The following is a 22,090-nucleotide window of genomic DNA, read 5'->3' on the forward strand; positions in this document are numbered from 1 at the left end:
ATTCTAACAACTATCAATCTTTATTGAAATCGATCAGACCATAACCTTCTTAACATCGAACCTAAAAGATGTGACTATTATTATTAGAGTTCGGCCTCTAATTGCAGTTTGTTTTTATTGAGGTTAGATGATCCAATTATAAAAATTCCTGAGAGATAGACATTAGATGCTCAATATAATTTTTGGACATTAAGTTGTACATACGTTAATTTTAAGGAATTATGCCTTACTGAACATTGTTGTTTTTCTTTTCTTTTAAAATTTTGGTAGCCATCATATTAATTAAGGATAATATTCAAAGAATTAATAAATGAAAAATAATAAATTCTCTTACTTTTTCTCCCAAATTAAATTATTGTAAGTACTTATTAATAAGGTGAAATATAGGAAATAGTTCCTCTTCAATAAGAAAAAACATTAATAATCAAGTGTTGTGATCTCGTAGTCTGCTTTTAAAATCTCCCCAATTAATAAAATTAAAAAAAATAATATTTCATACAAAAATAAAGCAACACCAAGTCACTACAAAAGACCTATTTCTTCAGAAAAATGTCTCTATTTGTACAGTGGCTTGGATATTATTCTATAGGAAGTTGGCTATTGAGATTTACAAGCCAAAAACTAAAAACAAAAATATTTTGTATAAATATAAATTCGTTTAGACATTTTAAATGCTATTGTGCATTACATGAACAAATATGGAGAGAAATGCATGGAAGAAAAGTGAAAAAGAGTAACACAATAGTGATTAATTATTAGTTAATATGCAAGAGTAATTGAATCTGAAAGAAAGAAAAAGCAAAGTTGGAAGGTGTGACTCACAGCAAAAGGACATATGGAGAGGGATGATTGGAAATTGAAATGCTGCTGGCTGAAATAGCGAAAGGAAGAAGGCCATGATAAATATAAATAGTGGAAGGAAGGAAGAAGAGGGAAGGAAAACGTTAAAAAGCAATGAATTATGATAGCAGAAACACAGAAGCGGAAGGAACCAAATTGGGCACAAGCCAAATCCCAAATGTGAATGCACGTGAGTGAGGCACACGTGCGTGCAGGCACTGACTGACATACCCATTCGTGCGGACAAGTGGGTAGACATGCATGGGAAAGTGTGAGATCAGAGAGGAGCAGACCTCGGGTCTCGTAGCTGACCAGGGACATTTTTTAGTTGACTTTTTTGTCTTTCACCTCTATTCAATAACCCCAACACCAAATTAATCATAGCATAAACTATACAAATTTGTAGTATTTTTTTAATCTGATTGAAAATAAATATTTTTAGATATCAATTAGAAAGTTAGTAGGAGAGTGATCCATACATCATAATCATAATTATAAGAAAATGTGATTAGTAGAGTGAATTTAATTAAGAGGAATGCTACTACGGTCATTCTTCAAACATTCTCTTTTGGGTCATATATTCTTCATTATTTGGTCTGCTAATATATTATTTGGGGGATCAAGTTTTATTAAGTGTTTTAGGTCCTTGTTTTTGGGAGGATAGTTACTTTTGTTGAGCCTCGCCATAGTCGTCAAAACTGAAATCTTCTTCTTTATTTTAAACATATAATATCCATACAAATTCTCATGGTTTGCCTTACCTTGAAAACGAGTCTCATTTTTTTAAAAAGTTTAGCCCAGCATTTTTTTAACGGAGGTTAGATTAATACTCTTATTCTTTCTGGTCTTAAATATAAGTAAAATTCAATTATTTTTTATTTAATGAATATATTTTTAAAATATTTTTTTACTAAATTATCTTTAAAATATTCTTCATTAATCCAAGACCTCTTTTTTATATTTGATATAATTTCTAACAAAGGATAATATACAAAAAAATAATTTTTTAATTGGAATTCACGTTTTAATAAAGATAACTAATTTTTTTGATAAATATGAAATATCTTTATTTTTACTTATAATTAACATCGGAGGTAATACATCTTAACTATAGTTAATACTTTACTCGAATGAAAAGACAATTTGTTTGCGCTTATGATATAAAAAAAATAATTACTCCACAAAGCAAGTAATACAATTAAAATTATGTCTTGAACTTTATTTTTATATATTCATGCATTGTAAATTATATATAACTTGTACCTCTAGTATTCCCTGGGGTCATACCATGTTCTCTTTGCTGTATGAAATTTAGTGGTGGAATTCTCTGTTTTGTTTTTTTAATCTTCGTTGATCAAAATATTAAACGAGAGGGCAGGGATGCAAACTAAAAATGTACAATATATAATTATCCTCTCAGTACAAGACTTTAGCATCTAGAATATGATCAAAGAATATTGTTTCGCTATAATACAGTAAGTAAATTATAAGATTTGAGATTTTGATAAGATTGCGTGGTCCTTCTTAGCTTTAAAGGGGAGACATAAGCATTGAAAAGATGCAAGTGTAATAACAATCGCTGCTGGCTTGTGGTGCCACCCATGCAAGTAAAAAATAAACATTGGGGACCTCACACATTGTTTTCTGAGTCACTAAACAAGTGAAACAAGTTCATAAATTTTAGAAATGTACATGTCCTACTAGACAGTTTCTTGTTTTCTCCTTTTCACAATCATTTCTGTTGAGAGTGGAAAAAAATGAATTGCAGAACTGTCTGCAAGTTCTCGTAGAAATCCTAAATAGTAAATGCAATTTCTACGTAGTACTCTATAATTTCAAATAGGCAAATACTAATAAGTATTTTTAAGATATTAGTTAAGAATACAAGGATAAATATTTTTATTTGGAGGCACCAAATTATATCGTTTATAATTTTTTTTACGGTTTTTTATTATTTTTATAATAAATATTTTTTTAATTTCTTAATTAACCAATATCCTAAAAATACTGATTAGGGAAAAAATCTCCTTTTCACAAACATCATTTTCTCCTCTTTTTTCTACAAACTATTGTGAATTATCTTTTTCTACTCAGCAAAATTGATTAGCTTCTTTATTTAAAAAGAATTTTAATGGTGTTATATTAAATTTGCAAAAAAAAAAAAAAAAAACTTATGAACTACTATAATCTTTATCACACAGAATATATACCAATAAAAAACATTGGCTTTTGATGAAAAAAAAAAGATAACATAGTAAAATCATTTTTGAGTTCTATGTTAATTTGGATCAAAGCAAACAACGGTTGAATATTTTTTTTTCCTTAACACACTTTTTCATATTTTATTTGAATAAATTTATTTGTTCACATCTTTTACTATTTCGAATATAGTTTTTAACCACCATTTTTATGTGAATACACATCACGAGTGTTTTTTTAACACAAAAACACTCGTGAATAGTTTTTAATTAATTTTTTTATTTTACGAAACTTAATTCAATTTGTAGTAAAAAATGCAAAAAAAAATCTTTTATTTTATTGGTTAATTTTGAAAATATGTTTTATTTACACTTTGTAGGTTGTCTCCTCATAAAAAATAAGCCAACTCTGCACATGCATTTAGTCTTATATTTATAAACTCACTTTCCCTCTTATTTTTATTTTATCTTTTTTCTGTTTTTCCTTTGTCTCTCTTTCTCTATGCCTATGCTTTTCCAAATTTAGGGTGGACATTCACCATTATAATGGTAATAGTTTTCTTCTTAATGCAATATTTATTGCTTCACCCTCAGCTAGCCCTCTCCATTAGGATGCAGCTATTTATGTCGATAGGATGGTCTTATTTTCTGTAGGCTTTGAATTTATTACATATGGTCTTTAATTCCGTAGGCAATCCTGCTACTAGTTTTTTTTCCTGATTAAGATTTCTCTCTGTACACCCAGAAAATTTGCAAAAAAATTCGTATATACTATAGAAAGTAGTGTATGCATACTTGACCAGTTGACCGTGCTACATTACAAAAAAAATTAGAAGTTAATTATACTTCACATATTAATATATTTACAATTAAAGATTATTTTGTTAAAAAAAACTAATACACATGAGACATTAAAAAAAATAATTTTTTTCTGCACCAAAAATTGATTTTCATAAAAAGAAACTAAACAAAATCTCTAATTTTATTTTTGTATATAAAAAAAAATATCACAAAGAGTCAAAGAGTACTTAATTTAAAAATAAAGAATTTTTTACATATAATATTTTATGATTAAATAATAATATAAAGTATTTTATGGAACTATATATACATTCATTGTTTACTTAAGAAAAGAAATCAATATACTACATATTCTTTATACAACAAATAATTTTTTAATTATAAAAATATATAATTATTTTAAAGTGTATTACTAATTTTTTACTATTAATTTTTTTAATCAATATACTAACTATTTTTTTTATATATATAAAGATGTATGTATTGATCGGCCTATCAACAAAACAAGTATAGTCATCAATTGAAAAAATTACTTTTTGAAAAATAACAACTACTTAAATAATTTAATCATTTAATGTTATAAATTTTATAAAATAAAATAAATTTTTTTATTATTAATTAAAATTAACTAATTTAATTATTTTTATTGATTTGATAAATTATATTTTTTTTATTATGTAAAATCTGAGCTAATACTTTCTATCAAAGTAAGTAGAAGTGAAGTAGTAGAAATGTGGAAGGATCAGGAAGGTAATGATATAGAAAGATTTTTAAAAGTATTGATTAATTAACTACACATTGATTAAAGCATCGTTAATTTCAACCTTAGTGACCGGGATTCCTGTGTTCCGGCAGCATCGATGTGAGAGAACATCGTAATCCATCGTCTGAAACTCATAAAAAAAATGGGTACACATCCTGGGTTTTAATCTGTCTCTAAACCACAAACTGCTATACATAATGTGGCAAATTACATATGTTATTAGCCCCGGCCCGCTTTTCTTGATAAATTAGTGTTTTATTCTTTATTCAACTCAAGTAAGATAATTATTGACAATAAAATTACTTCTTTGATATATGTAACAGAGATATATATACTCTCTCTCTCTATATATATATATATATATATATATATATATATATATATATATATATATATATATATATATATATATATACTCACTCAATGATTAAAGCTTTATTAAAGCACATGAAACAAATGAAAAGTACGAATTGAATAAACTAATTTAATTAATAATTTCATTAATTTAAATTATATTTAAAAAAATCCATAAAATAAAATAATTAAAGGTGTGCCATATATATTTAATAACAGTAACTAATTACTGTATTTACTAGAGCCAATGTTTTAGAAGTCAGAAACGGAAATCGAAATTTCATTTTTTTTTCAGGGAGTAAAAACATCATTCACTTTGTTAACCGTCATGTTTCATATTCATTAAACATGTACTATGACATGAATCACTTCATAACACGATCGTAGTGAAAAAATTAATTAGAACACAATTTTAGTTGCATTATTAGGATTAGGAAGGAAATCATATATACCTTTTGAACATACGATTGTTCTTAACTTAAGTATAATGGTTTCTATCTTAAGCATCCAATAAATAAATGCACACTATAATGATAAATATTTTTTTAGTAAGAATTAATAAGGTCGAATTAAACAAAACACACACACACACACACACACACACACATATATATATATATATATATATATATATATATATATATATATATATATATATATATATATAATTATAGAGGGCACCTACCATTTCACCATGATTTTGCAATACTTGGATTCATACAATTGTTTTTTTAGTGAGAGCTAACATAAAATTTAAAAGCCTTTATTAAATTATGATCGAGCTACTACATTGGAATCATACAATTATTAGTTATATTATACAAGTATATTTTACATGTGATGTTTAATATCCGTAAATTACCAACATAAAAAAAACGAATTATAAATGTTTTAAAAAACGAAATATTATAGTTCACTCATGATAAACTAATTGAAGAAAGCCACAAACCCATCTCGCACATGATATGGAGCTCTTATTACCGAACCTTATCAATAAAAAAAAAGCTTTTAATATTCCGATATATATATATGGGTTACGTCTTGGTGATCAAAATATGCGTGGTTTGTCTAGTGGGTAGAGAGCTTCATGTCCTTTCATGGGGACCATGTGGCTGAAGTAATATGTCAATTTGCACTTCATTATACTCTCTTGCACGTGCAAGGGTCACTTTAAGCTTGCTAGGGTACTCTTTTAAGAAGCTTCGTATGAACTCTCTAAGTTCCTTTAAATTAACGTTAAAATAGTTTATAAGTATGCCGTACAACGAAAATGATTTTATCTTAGTATTTTTTTTTTTGTGATTTTCAAGTCACTCCTAAAAGTATCAAAGCAATTACCTGGTACAATTAGCTAGTATTACCCAAACAAGTACAAATCTAGCTGCAATAACTGATCTTTCATTGAACAATGATATACTTATTAACTGTTTAGTTATAATTCGGCACCCATGCATATAGCAAGTAGCCAACTAACAAAGAAACATTCAACATGGGATATACGACCAGTTTGTTTAAATTTGAAAAATATATATTTTTTAAAAAACACTTTTTAAAAAATGATTTAATTTTTATGTTAAACTATTTTCTTTTCATAACTTGAACTTGAAATTATTGATTAAGCAAGGTCAACCTTATACAAGTTGATTTACGAGTTCAATAATTTTATATTAAATGGCATGCTTATAATCATGACTATGTGGTAGTAGAGAGACTATGTGGTAGTAGAGAGACTCATCTCTCTAAATAAAAGCGTTTGTAGGTACATATAATCCATTTTTCTAATGAAAGTTATTAGCTTAATACAAACTATATATATAATAATTTTTGTTACCAATTCATTTATAAGACTGACTTTTTTTTTAACTTTTAAAAAATTAAAGTTGCATAATTGGTTTAAAATGGTGAGATTAAGGCGTGTATGGTGTATGTCGTGGAGGCACGTGCAGGGGAAGGGTTGCTGGGGATTCTTGGAAGCAAAGTTTGGTTTTTCTTTATGTTGGCATTTGCACAAAGGTTTCTTGGGTTATTGGTTGTAATCGGCTTTGCTTTGGTTGGGAGTTAGAACTTATTTATCTGGTTGGGTTATAAATACATTCTAACCTACAGCATTTCTTGTATCTATATGACTATATGTTTGGTATAACTTTTTTTCGATAAAGAAATGTTTCGTATATCTTGTACCAAACATGTTTATATATATGTGCGCCGTGTCTCTATGATGCTTTTCATGCCATACTTTCTACCATTTTCATCTTAGAAGGTGAAAAGGTCAAGTGTTCTCTACGCCTGAAATGTTAGAAGTGCACAACAACGTGCCCCATACTATGTAAAAAGGGAACCAAACTGAGAACGCACATAGGCATGCTCAAAAGAGTTAATGGAATCGTCACATGTGAATGAGGATGTTGGGGTGTTGTAGAATTCGAGGGAAGTAAATACAAAAATATTTAAAACAATGAATTATGAATAATTATATAAAAATTTGATATCACATTTTAATCCAAAAATTTAAAATTCAGATTTATGAGTATTTTTCTCATTTGAATCCTACTCAACTTTTTTTTATTTTTATTTAATGTGAAACTTTACTTCACATTCATAGTTTAACTAGAGGACACCATATAAGTGAACGTATGTTCAAGGGGTCTTGAAGGGAAATAAACACGCTATAAGACTTTTGGATTACGAACGAGTCTTCTTTTGGTGCTGTATTATAATTTATAACCAACTAAATGATCCATGTAATTCATATGGCGCCATCCATATCACCTGCCAAGTAAAGAAAAAATAAACCAAGCTTACTCTTAATTATTTCTAATGGTAACTTTCTAGTTTAAAGATTTTCAAATAATAACGTAATTAATTCAACAAAAACATATATATATATATATATATATATATATAACACGAATGCTGGATGTTACGGACTGGACCTACATCGAAATCCACTTAAGCCTAACATATGTCACATCTTTATAAAGTCCAAATACTTTAAAGAAGTTGGTCTAACCACAATCACTATTGGTAGTACAGTTTATTACACATAAGCACTAAGTTAGTATGTATCGCCAGCGTTATCATGAAATGTATGTATAATGTATTTATTACGAGGAATCAAGTTAGTGTAAAAAAAAAGTTATTCTATAAGTAATTTTAAAAAGATATTTCTTATTTTATCTTTTATTTTAAATATAAGTTACTAACTAGAATCATTAAATTTTAAAAGTTATAAAATGTTAAAATGAAGAATAATTTTTATTAAATTATTCTGAGAATAATTTGATCCTCTCATTTATTACATATTATTATTCAAATGAGATTATTATTAATCTTAGTGTCGAAATTATATATTATTTCTAATGGAATTATTATTAATCTGAGTGACAAATATTTTTTTGTAAATATCCAGCCTTCCATTTCAGTCACACTAAAATCTTAGCCAGAATCAATCTATTCATATAAGGAGCCAATTAGTGTGATTAAATCAAGGATCAATTCAGATTGGTCAACAACCTTATCCGGACTTATAGAAGTTTTCTGACTGGTATATATATTAATCGATCCCGTAAAATGTATTAGAATTCTTGGTGTCAAACTTATGACTATGAGATAGAAATAAAAATGTTACAAATAGATAGATAGGTAAATAATACTAAAAGACAATATATATATATATATATATATATATATATATATATATATATATATATATATAATGAATCATTAGATGGAAAATGAAAAAATTAACCAAAAAAGAAGAAGATGAAAAATGAAAAAAAAGAAGACTTATTAAAAAATTATAAAATCTTACAAATTAATTTTTTTTATCAATATATTACAAAATAATTTAAACATGAAATTAAGAAGAAATTATCAAACAAAAAATACCTAACAAATAGCCGTAGAATTAAAAAAATTAGTTGTACTGTAATTTAACAGTGTTGGGTTGAGGGACGAAAGGTGAATTTTTTAAAATAAAAAATAAAAAATAAAAATCAACAATAACCAATTTTTTATGGACCATAAATACCATTTATACTTAAAAATATATATTTAATATAATTATAAGGTCACATACTCCACTATTTATATGTCAGAACTTCTAGTTAAATTTTTGGCATTTTTTTATAGTGTGGGAGCAAAACAATACACATGCAGATCACTTGAAAGAATGGAAATCGAAACAAAAGTAAGAGAGTAGAAAAGTCAATACGTGGCTGCATCCTTTTCCCTTCACTCACTCTCTTTTGGTACTATATATGCATGCTAGTGGTTTATACTATAACATTATAAACAAAAGAGTGCTACACGCGTCTTGAGGACTTCCATACATATGCTCGTCAAGTATAGTCACTCTCTCTCAAGTTCGGTAGCACATGTGTGGCTTGCACTTTGCAGCTTGCATCATAGTCTCCAAGAAAATGCCCATAAATTTTGACTCCTATAATATATGGATCATAGGTCTAATGTGTTAGAAAGTCTTGGGTTATTAAAATGTTTCTCTTAAGTAGAAAATATTGCACAATCTTTGTCTAATTAATATATTATTATCTCATTCTCTTTTAAATGCCAACTTGGGTTCATATATATATTAAAAATAAAATATTCCACGAATCTCCAAAGTTGAATCATGAATGCACACTAATCCATTCCGTGTTTAGCAATTTTCGTCCCCTTCGTTTTGTTTTTCGAACAAATTTAATTGAATTAATTGGGTATAACATTTTTTTTCCCGGCCTCTATGAGAAATTTACAGGTTTTTGACAACATACGTTTGTTTTAGTTCAAGTTATGAAGGTTTTTTTTTCACCTTCTTGAATTAGAGATAACAGTTATGATGAATTTTACTTAACAAAATACGATGTTTTCGAAAATTTGACTGCAATAAAAATGAGCTTTATTTTTTAATCCCTGAAATTATAAAATTTATGTGTTGTTAATCCTTAGTAAAGACCAAAAACTCATAATTTTTTGTTAAATTGATAGAATAAAATTACTTTTATTTTTATAGAACTAAAAAAAACTATCATACTTTAAAAAAAATAATTAATAAATATTTATGATTTTTATTTTGAACATGTTGGTGCGGTATCCGACCGTGGTCCTTCATCGCTGGAAGTTTCTCCATGGTACTCCTTTGTGTGATAGTATAAGGTTGCTTCATCGGATACTAAAACTAATTGGGGACATTATGTAGAGATATGCAGAGACTCTAACGCTCAATTTATATTTTGAGAGTAACGACTTAGGTGTTTGTACAATGTGTATTTGGTTGAAATTGCCATAGAGCTATTTATATGCGAGATGCTGAAGATTTGGTATCCTTTCATCATGAGTTTGTCATATCTGTTAAAGGGTTATATAGCGAAGGTTACATGATTAATAATGATTGATATGTAGATGATGGTTGTTTTTAGGATGAATCAGTCAATTAGTTGATGTGGGAGAGGTTCAGCTAGTCGGCTTGGTATATGTTTGATTAAAATGTTGAATTCTGTTTTACTTCCGTGGTTCTCAAGTGCATTTTTCTCATTTGGTGTCTTTTCAAATTCATCTTTTACTTTTCCTCAAACTTATCATCTATTATTGGATTTTTCTGATTTAGCGAAACATCATTGATCTATTTTTGAATGAATTCTCATTATTATTTTATGGGAATAATTATTTTTAATTGTGGTCCATTTTTTGTCTATGTTTAATCTACCTTTGAGTAACGCCCAATAACAACTCATGATCTTATCTTAAAATCTTATTCATATCCATGTTTTGATTGAGACAGGTTGAACTCTGTGATGAACAAAACTCTATAAATAAAAATGAATGTTCTCAGTCTTGCATTACCAAATCTATTCTTCTTTTCACATAAACACATCATCAAGTTTGAGCCAGTAAAAGTCTGAAAAATTAAAACTGTGAAAGTTGATAGCAATAGCTGGAAGTATTTACCTCTGAAATTTATTTTTCTTTTCTGCTTTCACTGTTTGATCTGAATGTATTGTTTTTGATTATTAACACGTTCAGGTTAGTATTTAGATTTTACATTTGATACCAGAGTCTTGTATGTCTCTGCCTTGCTTTGTTTGACACTCATATATCTGAAACGTTGTTTTATTAAGATATGGACATTCTGTTTTTGAACATTTTAATCATTAATAAGACCTGAAATCATATGGAAATTGAGTTTCTAAGCTTTCTGTGAATTAAAACGATGAGTTTGGTGTTGAGAATGAAGAAACAATCAGGTTTCTATTTAGGTTTGCGGGATGGAAAAGGTATCGCCTTGTTACGTCGGCATCACGTGAAATGTTAGTCCATACTGCAAAGGTCTTTTGTTATTGCTTCCTTTGACCCACCGTGACATCAAATGTTTTAATAAGCTAATAATCTGATGCGAGCCCTTTGTTTCTACTTAATTGAAGTCCAATAGTCCTCTTGATATCACATGAAAGTTTGAAACAAGTTAATGTCATGTTTATGATCTTGAAAGCCCTTTATGTGAGGCCATCATTTTCTTCTTTTGAAAGTTCATGTATATTGTTTACTTTTACAATCATATTTCTATACGTGCATGTTTTGCTATTTAAGTTTTATAAAGTACTTTAATGAGTTTAATTAATATATTGCTCATAATTATTTTATTATTTATGTGCTTAGATTAATTTAATTATATGAGTTTGCATGTATAATTTTTATTGATGATTATACATATGATAGATAATTAAATTAAATGGTTTAGCACATATATGGTTATGAATTATTTATTGCACTTTAATGTGTTTAAATTATTTGTTTATTTAGTTTAATTCTATGTTTAAATTTGATATTTATTTAAGCATGCAATATTAAGTTAAATAATGTATGCACATTAAAATTAATGATTAAAGAGTTTGTGTGGTTTCCTTTATCGAATAATGATATGCATATATTGTTTATTTATTTCCTGAATTTTGTATGACATTTTATGTTTATTGTACATGCAAAATTATGTTAAATAATATTTATGCAATCTTATATGATTATTTTCATTATTTAGGATATTATGTAAATATTTAGCACACTAAGAATTAATTAATGTTAAGTGTTAATATAATTTTTAATTGATTAAACAACATCTTCAATTGATTAGAATTATAAATAAAGTTTTAGAATCACATTTAAGACATTAGTTGTAATTAATCATATGTGATATAATGAAATCTACCCATGCCATAAGAATTTTATTATATTTGTATGATTAAGTAGGATAAAATATTAGGTTATATTTCTTAATCTATCCTCGGAAATTAAGAAAAGGAACATAATTTGGTAGTTTTGTCAAAAGGTTATTGAATGAATTTGATTGAATAAGACTTTAGTCCACAAGCAAGTTTTATGTCACTAAATTTATACATTAAGCCATGGTTTACATTGATAAAGCATGACATTTTATTTTAGTCTCAAATTATGAGTAATCAGCATGTATGTTTGTTTTTTGCAATTAATCAATTTGCAAACATTTTTTATATTAAGTGCAATGTTCCCGAATTAAAAGGAGACAATTATAAGGTTTGGTCAGAGAGAGTTCTTCTCCATTTAGGTTGGATGAACATTGGCTATGTTATTAGTCAAGACGAACCACCGAGTATTAATGAAACTAGTACTCCAGATGTTGTTGATCTTTATGAAAAATGGGAGAGATCCAATCGTCTCTCCATGATGTTCATAAAGACCAAATCATATGCTAGTATTCGTAGTTTTGTCGATCAGCATGAGAAAGTTAAGGATCTTTTGAAGGGCATTGATTTGTTACATCTGATAAGACCATTGCTAGTAGTTCTAATCCTTAAGGCTCTATGGGATAAAGGGCATGTGTGATCACATCATACGAATGAGGGATATGGAGGCTCAGCTTAAAGCCTTAGAAGTTACCATGTCAAATTCTTTCCTAGTACACTATTTTGTGTACTTTGTCTTTGTAGTATGTACCTTTCAAAATCTCTTATAACACACATAAGGATAAGTGACCAATTAATGAAATTTTGACTATGTGTGGTCAAGAAGAGGAAAGGTTGATCATGAAATAGGGAAAAAAGGGTGAACTTAACTCTTCATGGAATGAAGAAAGGGGATCAAGCTAAGAATAAGGGCAAGATTACTGCTAAGCCAGTCATAAAGAATGAGTCAAAGTGTTTCTTTTGTAATAAGAAAGGGCACATTAAGAAAGATTGCTCAAAATTTAAGAGCTGGCTCAACAAGAAAAATATTCCATTTGATTTTGTTTGTTATGAATCTAATAAGGTTAATGTTAATCATAACACATGGTGGATTAATTCTGGTTCTACAATCCATGTTCTAATAGCTTGCAGGGTATGGAAAACCTAAGGAGGCCAGTGGGAAGTGAGTAGTACATATATTCAAGAAGCAAGATGAGCTCACATGTGGAAGTCATTGGGACATGCAATTTAGTTTTAAGCAACGATTCTTTAAGAATTTGATTTTTGTACTTGCACCGTTGGATTTTTACTTTAATTTTTCAGATTTTGGTTTTTCTTTAATTAATAAATCTGGAATTATTGGTTCTGGTGCATTACTTGATGGACTTTACTTTATTGAATTGCAAAATGACGTTGTTTATAATTCTATGCATGTTACTGTTGGGTTAAAACGATGTGTTGTGAAAGAGGAATCCTTTATGTTGTGGCACCAAAGATTAGGACACATCTTTATTGAGAGAATTAAGAGATTGGTAAATGAAGAGGTACTTAGTGCTTTGGATTTTGTTGACTTTGAAACTTATGTAGATTGCATTAAGGGTAAGTAAACTAACAAGTCTAAGAATGGTGTAAAGAGGAGCTAAACCTATTAGAAATCATACACATAAATATTTGCTATCCAGACTTAGACTCAAGTGGTCCAAAATACTTTATCACTTTCATAGATGATTATTCACGATATATGCATCTCTACTTACTTCATTCTAAAGATGGCTTTAGGAAGATATTGGAGTAATCTAGGTGTTGATCACTAGAAAGCTACAAAGAAAGTGATGAGATATCTTTAAGGAACAAATGATTACATGCTTATGTATAGATGAACTGATTGTCTATAGGTGATTGACTACTCAGAATTAGACTATGCTGGATGCATTGATTCACAAAAATCAACATCTGGTTATATTTTTATACTAGCTAGTAGAGTTTTATCTTGGAGAAGTGTTAAGCAGACCTTGACTGCTACTTCCATTATGGAGGCTGAGTTCATTTCTTGTTTTGAGGCTACCTCGAGCATGGTGTATGGTTGAAGAGTTTCATGTCTAGGTTTAGAGTTGTGAACTATATTTCTAGGCCATTGAAGTTGTACTGTGACAACTCTGTTGCGATATTCATGGCTAAGAACAACAAAAGTGGAAGTCAAAGTAAGCACATTGACATCGAGTACTTAGCCATAAGAAAACATGTTATAGAAAAAAATGGTCATTGAACACGTGAGCATTGAGTTGATGATTGCCGATCCTTTGACTAAAGACATGCTATCAAAGAATTTTAATGATCATGTTGTACGAATGAGACTTGGTTCTATGATGTGATTTCATTATACATACATTTTTTTGTTTTCAATGAAACTCTTGTTCAATTTGATGTTTTCTCATGTGGATTTGTGCACATATTTATTTATTTTGAGAAATATGATTAAGTTTAAATGTAGAATAAATATATGATTTATTCAATAAGTCGAGAGCTAGCATTTAGAGACTTGGTATATTGTGGTACATGGAAGATAATATTCGTTATTGAATGACCTATCGCCATGACTCATATTCTATTTCTTGTTATGACGAATGTTGGGTTAAACGGATCAAGTGGGAGAATGTTGGATTTTCCTAGTTTAGTGGAACATAATTGTGCTATTTTTTTAATGAATTCTTGTTGCTATTTTATGGGAAAAACCATTTTCAATTATAGTATATTTTTTGTCCACATTCAACCCACGGTGAGCAACATTCAACAACAATCCATGATCTTATCCCAAGATCTTTTTCATACTGATGAGCAGAGCTCTATAAATAAAACCGGATGTTCTTAATTTTGCATCACAAAGCCTACTTCTCTATTAAGATAAACACACCTTTGAGTTTGAGCGAGTGATGATCTGGAAAGCTAAAACTGTGAAAGTTGAAGAATGTTGATAACAATGACTGGAGGTATGTATTTTTGAAATTTATTTTCTTCTCTGTTTTTGCCGTTTGATCTGAATGTGTTACTTATGATTGTTAACATGTTTAGATCAATATTTAAATTTTACATCTATTGTTATCTATCCTTATGAAGGAAAGAGTAAGGGAGAATCTTAAATGACCAAAGGATTGAGATTGAGGCACATATCAATAGCTAGATAATGTGTCACCTTATCAAACTTTATCAAACTCAAGGAAGAACCAATTTTCCGATGAAGTTGTGGGTTCTTTGTATGGTCACTTGAGAGACTCTAAGGTGGACATCAAAATATTTCTAGTTGCTAAATCGTGCTTCAAGAAAAGAGATTTATTTCAAAAATATTCAAATGTAAAAATATAGTATGTCTTACTTTTTTGGTTTACTACAAGTTGTATAATAATATCATATTTAGATAAGATTATTCCACATCCAAGTCAATAAACTTTACACTATTGAATGCAATAAAAATGGAATATTACATCTTACCTACTAGCTAACACAGGAGAAATACAGTATATATTAACAAAAAAGCATGTTTAAACCATTTTATTAATTTATTCATATTTTTGAAAGAAAGAAAGAAATAACGTTCCGAAAGTGCCGCACCCCAGGCAAAGCAAAGTCTTATCCAGCCAGAAAGATTAGAAGAGCAAAGAACAAAAGTGGTCAGATACCAAAATATCCCGCATTTATTTCCTTCCCCAGTATTCTTCCCTCCTTTCAGATTCTCACCAGATACATAATAGATACCCCCCGTATGCTCCCTCTTCACCCTCCATTAATGTCCCCTCCTCGATTTTCCAAACCCTCTCTCTCTCTCTCTACCCTAATCTCCTTCTCGCCCACCCTCTATATAATACTCCATACAACATAGCATAACATTCGTATATACACACAGTACCAACCACTCTTTTTTACTTATGGCATCTTTCATCTTCACACCTGTACTCTTTCTTCTTATCATCTCCGCCGTCCTTCTCTTCCTCCACCGCCGATCCCGCTGCCGGCGCTTCCGCCTACCGCCTGGTACACTCGGGCTCCCCTTCGTCGGCGAAACCTTACAGCTCATATCAGCTTACAAGAGTGACAACCCGGAACCCTTCATGGACCAGCGCGTGAAACGGTACGGTCCAATCTTCACCACCCATGTGTTCGGCGAACCCACCGTGTTCTCGACCGACCCAGAAACGAACCGGTTCATTTTGCTCAACGAAGGGAAGCTCTTCGAATGCAGCTACCCCGGTTCGATATCGAACCTCCTTGGGAAACACTCTCTGCTCCTCATGAAAGGTTCTCTTCACAAGAGAATGCACTCCCTCACTATGAGCTTCGCCAACTCCTCCATCATCAAGGACCATTTATTGGTCGACATAGACCGCCTCATCCGGCTCAACTTGGATTCCTGGTCCGACCGGGTTCTTCTCATGGAAGAAGCCAAGAAGGTTAGCTCATTATAATCATTAATTCATTTTATTTGAATAATATCTTTATTGTCAAAAACACGCGTGAATGAATCAACAGCTGATACGAAATTATTTCAAACTTAAATTTATAATATCGATTTCGAACTCTAAATACATTTAATATATCAGTATATAGTATTCAGAAAGAAAGTTTTACTACTTCGAACAAGAATGATACTTGTACTTTCTGTATGATATTTTATGAAAAATATATACCTTATATTAAAAATAGTTTAATGCTATTGCGAATAAGTTTGATTTAACTTTCCCAAAATCGAATAACTGAGTCAAATATGCCGTGGATCGCTCGAGTTGAGCTCACTTGCTATCATGATATGAACGTGAATCATATTGGGGAGGTGGACCAGTTGTTTGCGCCTCATAATAATGTTTATCTGGATTTTGTTTGTTTTGTTTATTTAGTTCAAAGTTCACCAGGGGAGTTGTGTCTGTATTTTTCTCCATTTTGGTTCTAACTTTGTATTTTATTCGATTATTTTTGGGTTGAATGGTGTTAAAAAGTTCGATTAGTTAATAGTTTATGGATGATGTTTAGCATGTGAGTGTGATTTACGTGATGGAAATGGAACTGGAGTTGGTGACTCAGATTCCATGGTTTAGTATATTGTGTCCAATTTCCGTGCGTACGAGGCCCCACGTTAACTACAATGGGGTTTTTATGGCTGCGAAAGAATAATAATCATTCCCTATATAAACTATTGCTTCGCATGCACATGTATGATTTTGTTCTTCATGTGACATGTTATCAATGTATATATTTTATGGTATTGTGTATGGGCAAATATATTATTATTTTTATTATTTAAAATATTAAAATTTGATTAGCTAATATTTTTTTAAAACTTTATATTTAAAATAACATTACTTACACTTTTTCCTTTTTTCTTACGGAACTTACACTTTTTTCCTAAAAATGTTAGAAAAGAAAATTTTCCTTTTGTAATAATGCTTCTCTCTCTCTCTCTCTAGTTTCTTCTAAATTTAATGGTGTCATGATGATGGTAATATTTACTATATTTTTGCTTTGATGGGTTGCTTGCAGATAACGTTTGAGTTGACAGTGAAGCAGCTGATGAGCTTTGATCCAGGTGAATGGACTGAGACACTAAGGAAAGAGTACGTGCTTGTGATTGAAGGATTTTTCTCAGTTCCCTTGCCTCTCTTCTCAAGTACCTACCGTAGAGCCATCAAGGTGTGCATGCTCTTTAATTAATTTCTCTTTTATTTGACTTATTGTTATATTCGTCTGCGTGTATAAGATAAATTAAGCACACCAATTTGTTATTTTTTTTAAAAAGAATAATTACACACGTTATGATAACATGATTTTTTTAACAAAATAATCTTTAAAAAAAATAAATATAAGTCAGATAATAAAAAATGAATAAGTAATCTCTAAATATTTCCGTACTGTAAAGGACTTTTGAACTTTGAAAATTGCTCTCATCCTAGAAAGTTTCCAAAACACAATTTACCTAAACTTTCTATTAAAAAGAAAAAAGATAAATGTAAGGAAATGTTGAATTATGTAGGCTAGGACGAAGGTGGCAGAGGCATTAACACTGGTAGTGAGGGATAGAAGAAAAGAAAGCGTAACGGAGGAGAAAAAGAATGACATGCTAGGGGCATTGTTGGCCTCCGGCTACCACTTTTCCGACGAGGAAATAGTCGATTTTATGTTGGCTTTGCTCGTCGCCGGCTATGAAACCACCTCTACAATAATGACTCTTGCCATCAAGTTCCTCACCGAGACTCCCTTAGCACTGGCACAACTCAAGGTACGTGAAACATATAAGCATCAATTATTAATTAACCATATACTGTATAAATTTTTGATTTTTCTTATGTAATATATGGCGAATGAATATAAATATATATAGCTAGCTAGGGTAGTGGGCCATATAGATGTAGCTCCTTCCTTAGAATTACCCCACCAGCGTGTGCATGTCCATGTCCATGACCACCGTTCATGTGGTGTGGTCTCCTTTGAAATCTCATTTTCGTTATCTCTATACTCACCACTTCCCCCATTCTAGGTTGACCTATATTTTGCTTGCCGTCAAATTTTTTATTATTTATGAATGAATGCATAGTTAAAAGTGACAACGAAATAACTCAAATAAGTTAGTTTCAATTAAAAGTGACAGCGAAATAACTCAAATAAGTTAGTCTCAAATAAGTAGTACTACTATTTTCTGTATTAAAATAATTCAAAAAACTTTTAGACACAGGTTTCTTTTTGACGGTGCGAGAGGCAAGACAAAGAAAGCAAAAGATTTGATGGCTGGTTTTGTTGTTTTCTGCACGTCTAATAGTTTTCAATTGAAATTGAAACTTGGGGTTAAAGCCTGTCCCCGTAAACTTTCCAACGGGGTTAATGCGGTTGAAAACTTGCAACTCATGCATTGGCTTGGACAGAACAATCATCAAGATAACCATGTAGGTGTGTAGACTGTGGTATAGTTGGGTTGGGGAATAGTGTAGATAATTTCACCACTCAAGCGACATTTTAATTAGTCATATTATTACGTACATGTTTAATTGCGGCTGAAGTTTGAGAAATATAATTACTTTTTGTCAAAGATTTTTCAAAATACTAGTAAAAAAAACTAATTACTCTTTGGGAAAATAAAGCTAAAAGATTATTCATTCCATTCTCCCTAAGTTATCATCCAGCACGTGAATTAACTCGTACAATATTTTAAAACTTGTTAATAGAACAACTAAATATAGACTAAAAACCCAAATGCAATTACATGAAAAATGATTCATAAACTTTCACCATACTCAAAGTTAATACAGTATCGAATAACGAGGTTTGTCTTTAAATTGTCGGCAGTCTTGATTCTTGATATGGTGACATAGGATTAATCGATCTGAGTAATTTTGAGACCACCTTATATACAAGCTAGCTACATGGTCAAAGTTAAAAGGGGCGTACCCTAGTCAAAATCATGGAACCAACGGACAAAATTATTAGACCTGAACTGCACACTGCACAGCACGCTTTGTAGTTCTTCTGCCAATTGTCAAATTGTCATGAAAAAAATTCCGAGTAAAACAACCAATAATAATTTCAAAAGAAAAAGAAGACAAGTGACAAAAAATAATCTGATTACACTTTGGCGTTTTGACCTGACCGCCACTTGCGCCCAATTGCTTTGATGATTGGTCACTTAGGATTTGTTCGAGAAAATGAAAAAAAATAGAATGAAAATAAACTGAGAGGAAAATTAAATTAAAGTAAGATTTAAAAGTGTGTGTTTCATATCTGATTTTAACTGTTAATTTTCCTTGTTTTTTGGTTTCTCAATTATCACTCAAACGAATGAACCCTTAAGGGGCTTATGCGTCATTTCACATGTACTGAGTATGTGGAGAACTGGTTCAACTTTGGTGCGGCGCAGAGTTATGCCTCTGGTTCCCTCGTGGTTATGCATGATTTCGAGGATCATTAATGATCCAATGGTCCAAATTTTAAGTGAAAGATGATGATATGACTGATTAGGCCCCACTGTTGGGACAGCATAGCTTAAGTCCCCGCCCTTCACTTTCCTCCTTGGACCTGTTTTTCGGTTGTACACAAGTTCAATTACTACTACTAGTTTTGATATTTGTTTTTTGTGATTAATTAATTGATTAATGATTATTGCATTGTGTTGTCAACTATTAATCCAAACTAGAGAGTTTGATTGGAGATTTCTTTGTGTTGTTTTGGCAGGAAGAGCATGATCAAATCAGAGCCAAGAAGAGTTGCCCAGAGGCACCACTGGAGTGGACAGATTATAAGTCAATGGCATTTACTCAATGTGTAAGAATATCTTTAAATTCTGATTCAGTAACAAAAGGCACAAACAGTTTCTATTAAGTTTATCATTATTATTAATCTTGTCCACTCTTTCCTTCCTTTTTAACTGGAATGTGCATAATATAGGTTGTGAATGAGACTTTAAGGGTGGCAAACATAATTGGTGCGATATTTAGGAGAGCAATGACAGACATCAACATAAAAGGTAATGGTATCAACTATTACCAATTATATTATCTATAAGCAAATTAGACAACAATTTAATTTTAATATATATGCAATCAATGAACTTAAGTTTTAATTCCTCCCATGTACGTAATAAATAGGTTACACTATTCCAAAGGGATGGAGGGTCGTTGCTTCATTTCGTGCGGTACATCTAAACCCTGACCATTTCAAAGATGCCCGCACCTTCAATCCATGGAGATGGCAGGTAACTCACTCTCTTTCATTTCATAAATACAGGAGAAGAAAATAAGAAAAAATAATGAAATAAACTCTGACTTAAGTTATTACGTATAAATTAAAAATAAACTTTTAAAAAACTAATACGGTAGAGTTTTTATAAATTTTCTTATGCATATACTGATTTTAACTTATGGAGAAGTTAATTTTATTTTATCTTCTCATTTTATTCTTCTAGAAATGCTTACGAAAAAGTTTATCTAAACAGGTTCATGATTTCATTGCTCTATCTTCAATTTCCCTTAGATTTCTATGTATCAGTTGCTTACTTAGGACTAAAATTGCAGAGTAACTCAGAAGCAAGTAGCCCTGGGAATGTATATACCCCATTTGGAGGAGGGCCACGTCTGTGTCCTGGGTATGAGCTTGCCAGAGTGGTGCTCTCTGTCTTCCTTCATCGCATTGTCACCCGTTATAGGTACAACACAATATCAAAGTATTAGTATACTTAACTCTTTTTTTTACAATGGGACTCAATCACGGATTGTCATACGTGATAATATTTTTATAATGCTAAATATGTCCCTTTTTAGGTTTGAAAACCAAGATAAAGAGAAGTTTCTCATGTTAAATCACATTATACTTTTTCATTTATTTTAAATTATGATATGGATATGTTTTACTTATATTTTGTTTTTTTTTTTTTTTACTTTATTCATCTCCCTTGAGACAACTCAAATCCATTGAGGTGCTCTTCTTCACTAATGCTCTCTTTCAATCTTGTGCCAGTTGGTTTCCTGCAGAAGAAGATAAGTTGGTGTTTTTTCCAACGACTAGGACGCAGAAGAGGTATCCTATCATAGTGAAGCGTAGAGAGGAGTCCAAACTAAGTAAATCGCCATGAGAGACACCACACAAAGAAGAGGAAGAAGAGATTGTAGATGATTTTAATCATTGTAATGTCTAATGTATTAAGCAATAATGAAGTTTCATCCACTAGTTTAGCCGTTTATATTTTATTTATTTTAGGGGGTTATAGGAAGGAATGTCTTATTAGTAGACCTTAGGAAGGGATGGGAAATGAGGATGTGAAAGATCAAACCCCTCATCACCCTAATAAAACAGTTGAGCTAAATCCACCTGTGTATATGATCTTAATTAATTCCTACAAAATCCTTTCACGTATATCATAATAAATCAATGGCGTAAGTATCCTGTTATGTTGGTATTTAAGTGTTTTTCAG

General features: G+C 30.3%; 1 protein-coding gene across 1 annotated transcript; it reads left to right on the top strand.

Moving 5' to 3' along the window:
• The first annotated feature begins 15,727 nt into the window (after nt 1–15,727).
• Nucleotides 15,728–22,058, top strand: LOC100781291 (cytochrome P450 90A1). The gene is made up of 8 exons (XM_003519345.5): nt 15,728–16,591; nt 17,676–17,825; nt 18,166–18,411; nt 20,355–20,444; nt 20,568–20,646; nt 20,768–20,874; nt 21,194–21,324; nt 21,636–22,058. Exons 1-8 carry the CDS (start codon nt 16,070–16,072, stop codon nt 21,748–21,750), a joined length of 1,440 nt encoding a protein of 479 aa, XP_003519393.1. The 5' UTR covers nt 15,728–16,069; the 3' UTR covers nt 21,751–22,058.
• The last annotated feature ends 32 nt before the right edge of the window (nt 22,059–22,090 follow it).

The sequence above is a fragment of the Glycine max genome, chromosome 2 (genome assembly GCF_000004515.6).
Source record: "Glycine max cultivar Williams 82 chromosome 2, Glycine_max_v4.0, whole genome shotgun sequence".
NCBI classification, from domain to species: Eukaryota; Viridiplantae; Streptophyta; class Magnoliopsida; order Fabales; family Fabaceae; genus Glycine; species Glycine max.

Excerpts from the sequence above, each read along its gene's own strand:
- LOC100781291 (XM_003519345.5), top strand. The coding sequence starts at position 16,070 with ATGGCATCTTTCATCTTCACACCTGTACTCTTTCTTCTTATCATCTCC. Across the intron at positions 17,826-18,165 it reads CCTACCGTAGAGCCATCAAG|GCTAGGACGAAGGTGGCAGA; the intron begins GTGTGCATGCTC and ends TGAATTATGTAG. Across the intron at positions 18,412-20,354 it reads TAGCACTGGCACAACTCAAG|GAAGAGCATGATCAAATCAG; the intron begins GTACGTGAAACA and ends TTGTTTTGGCAG.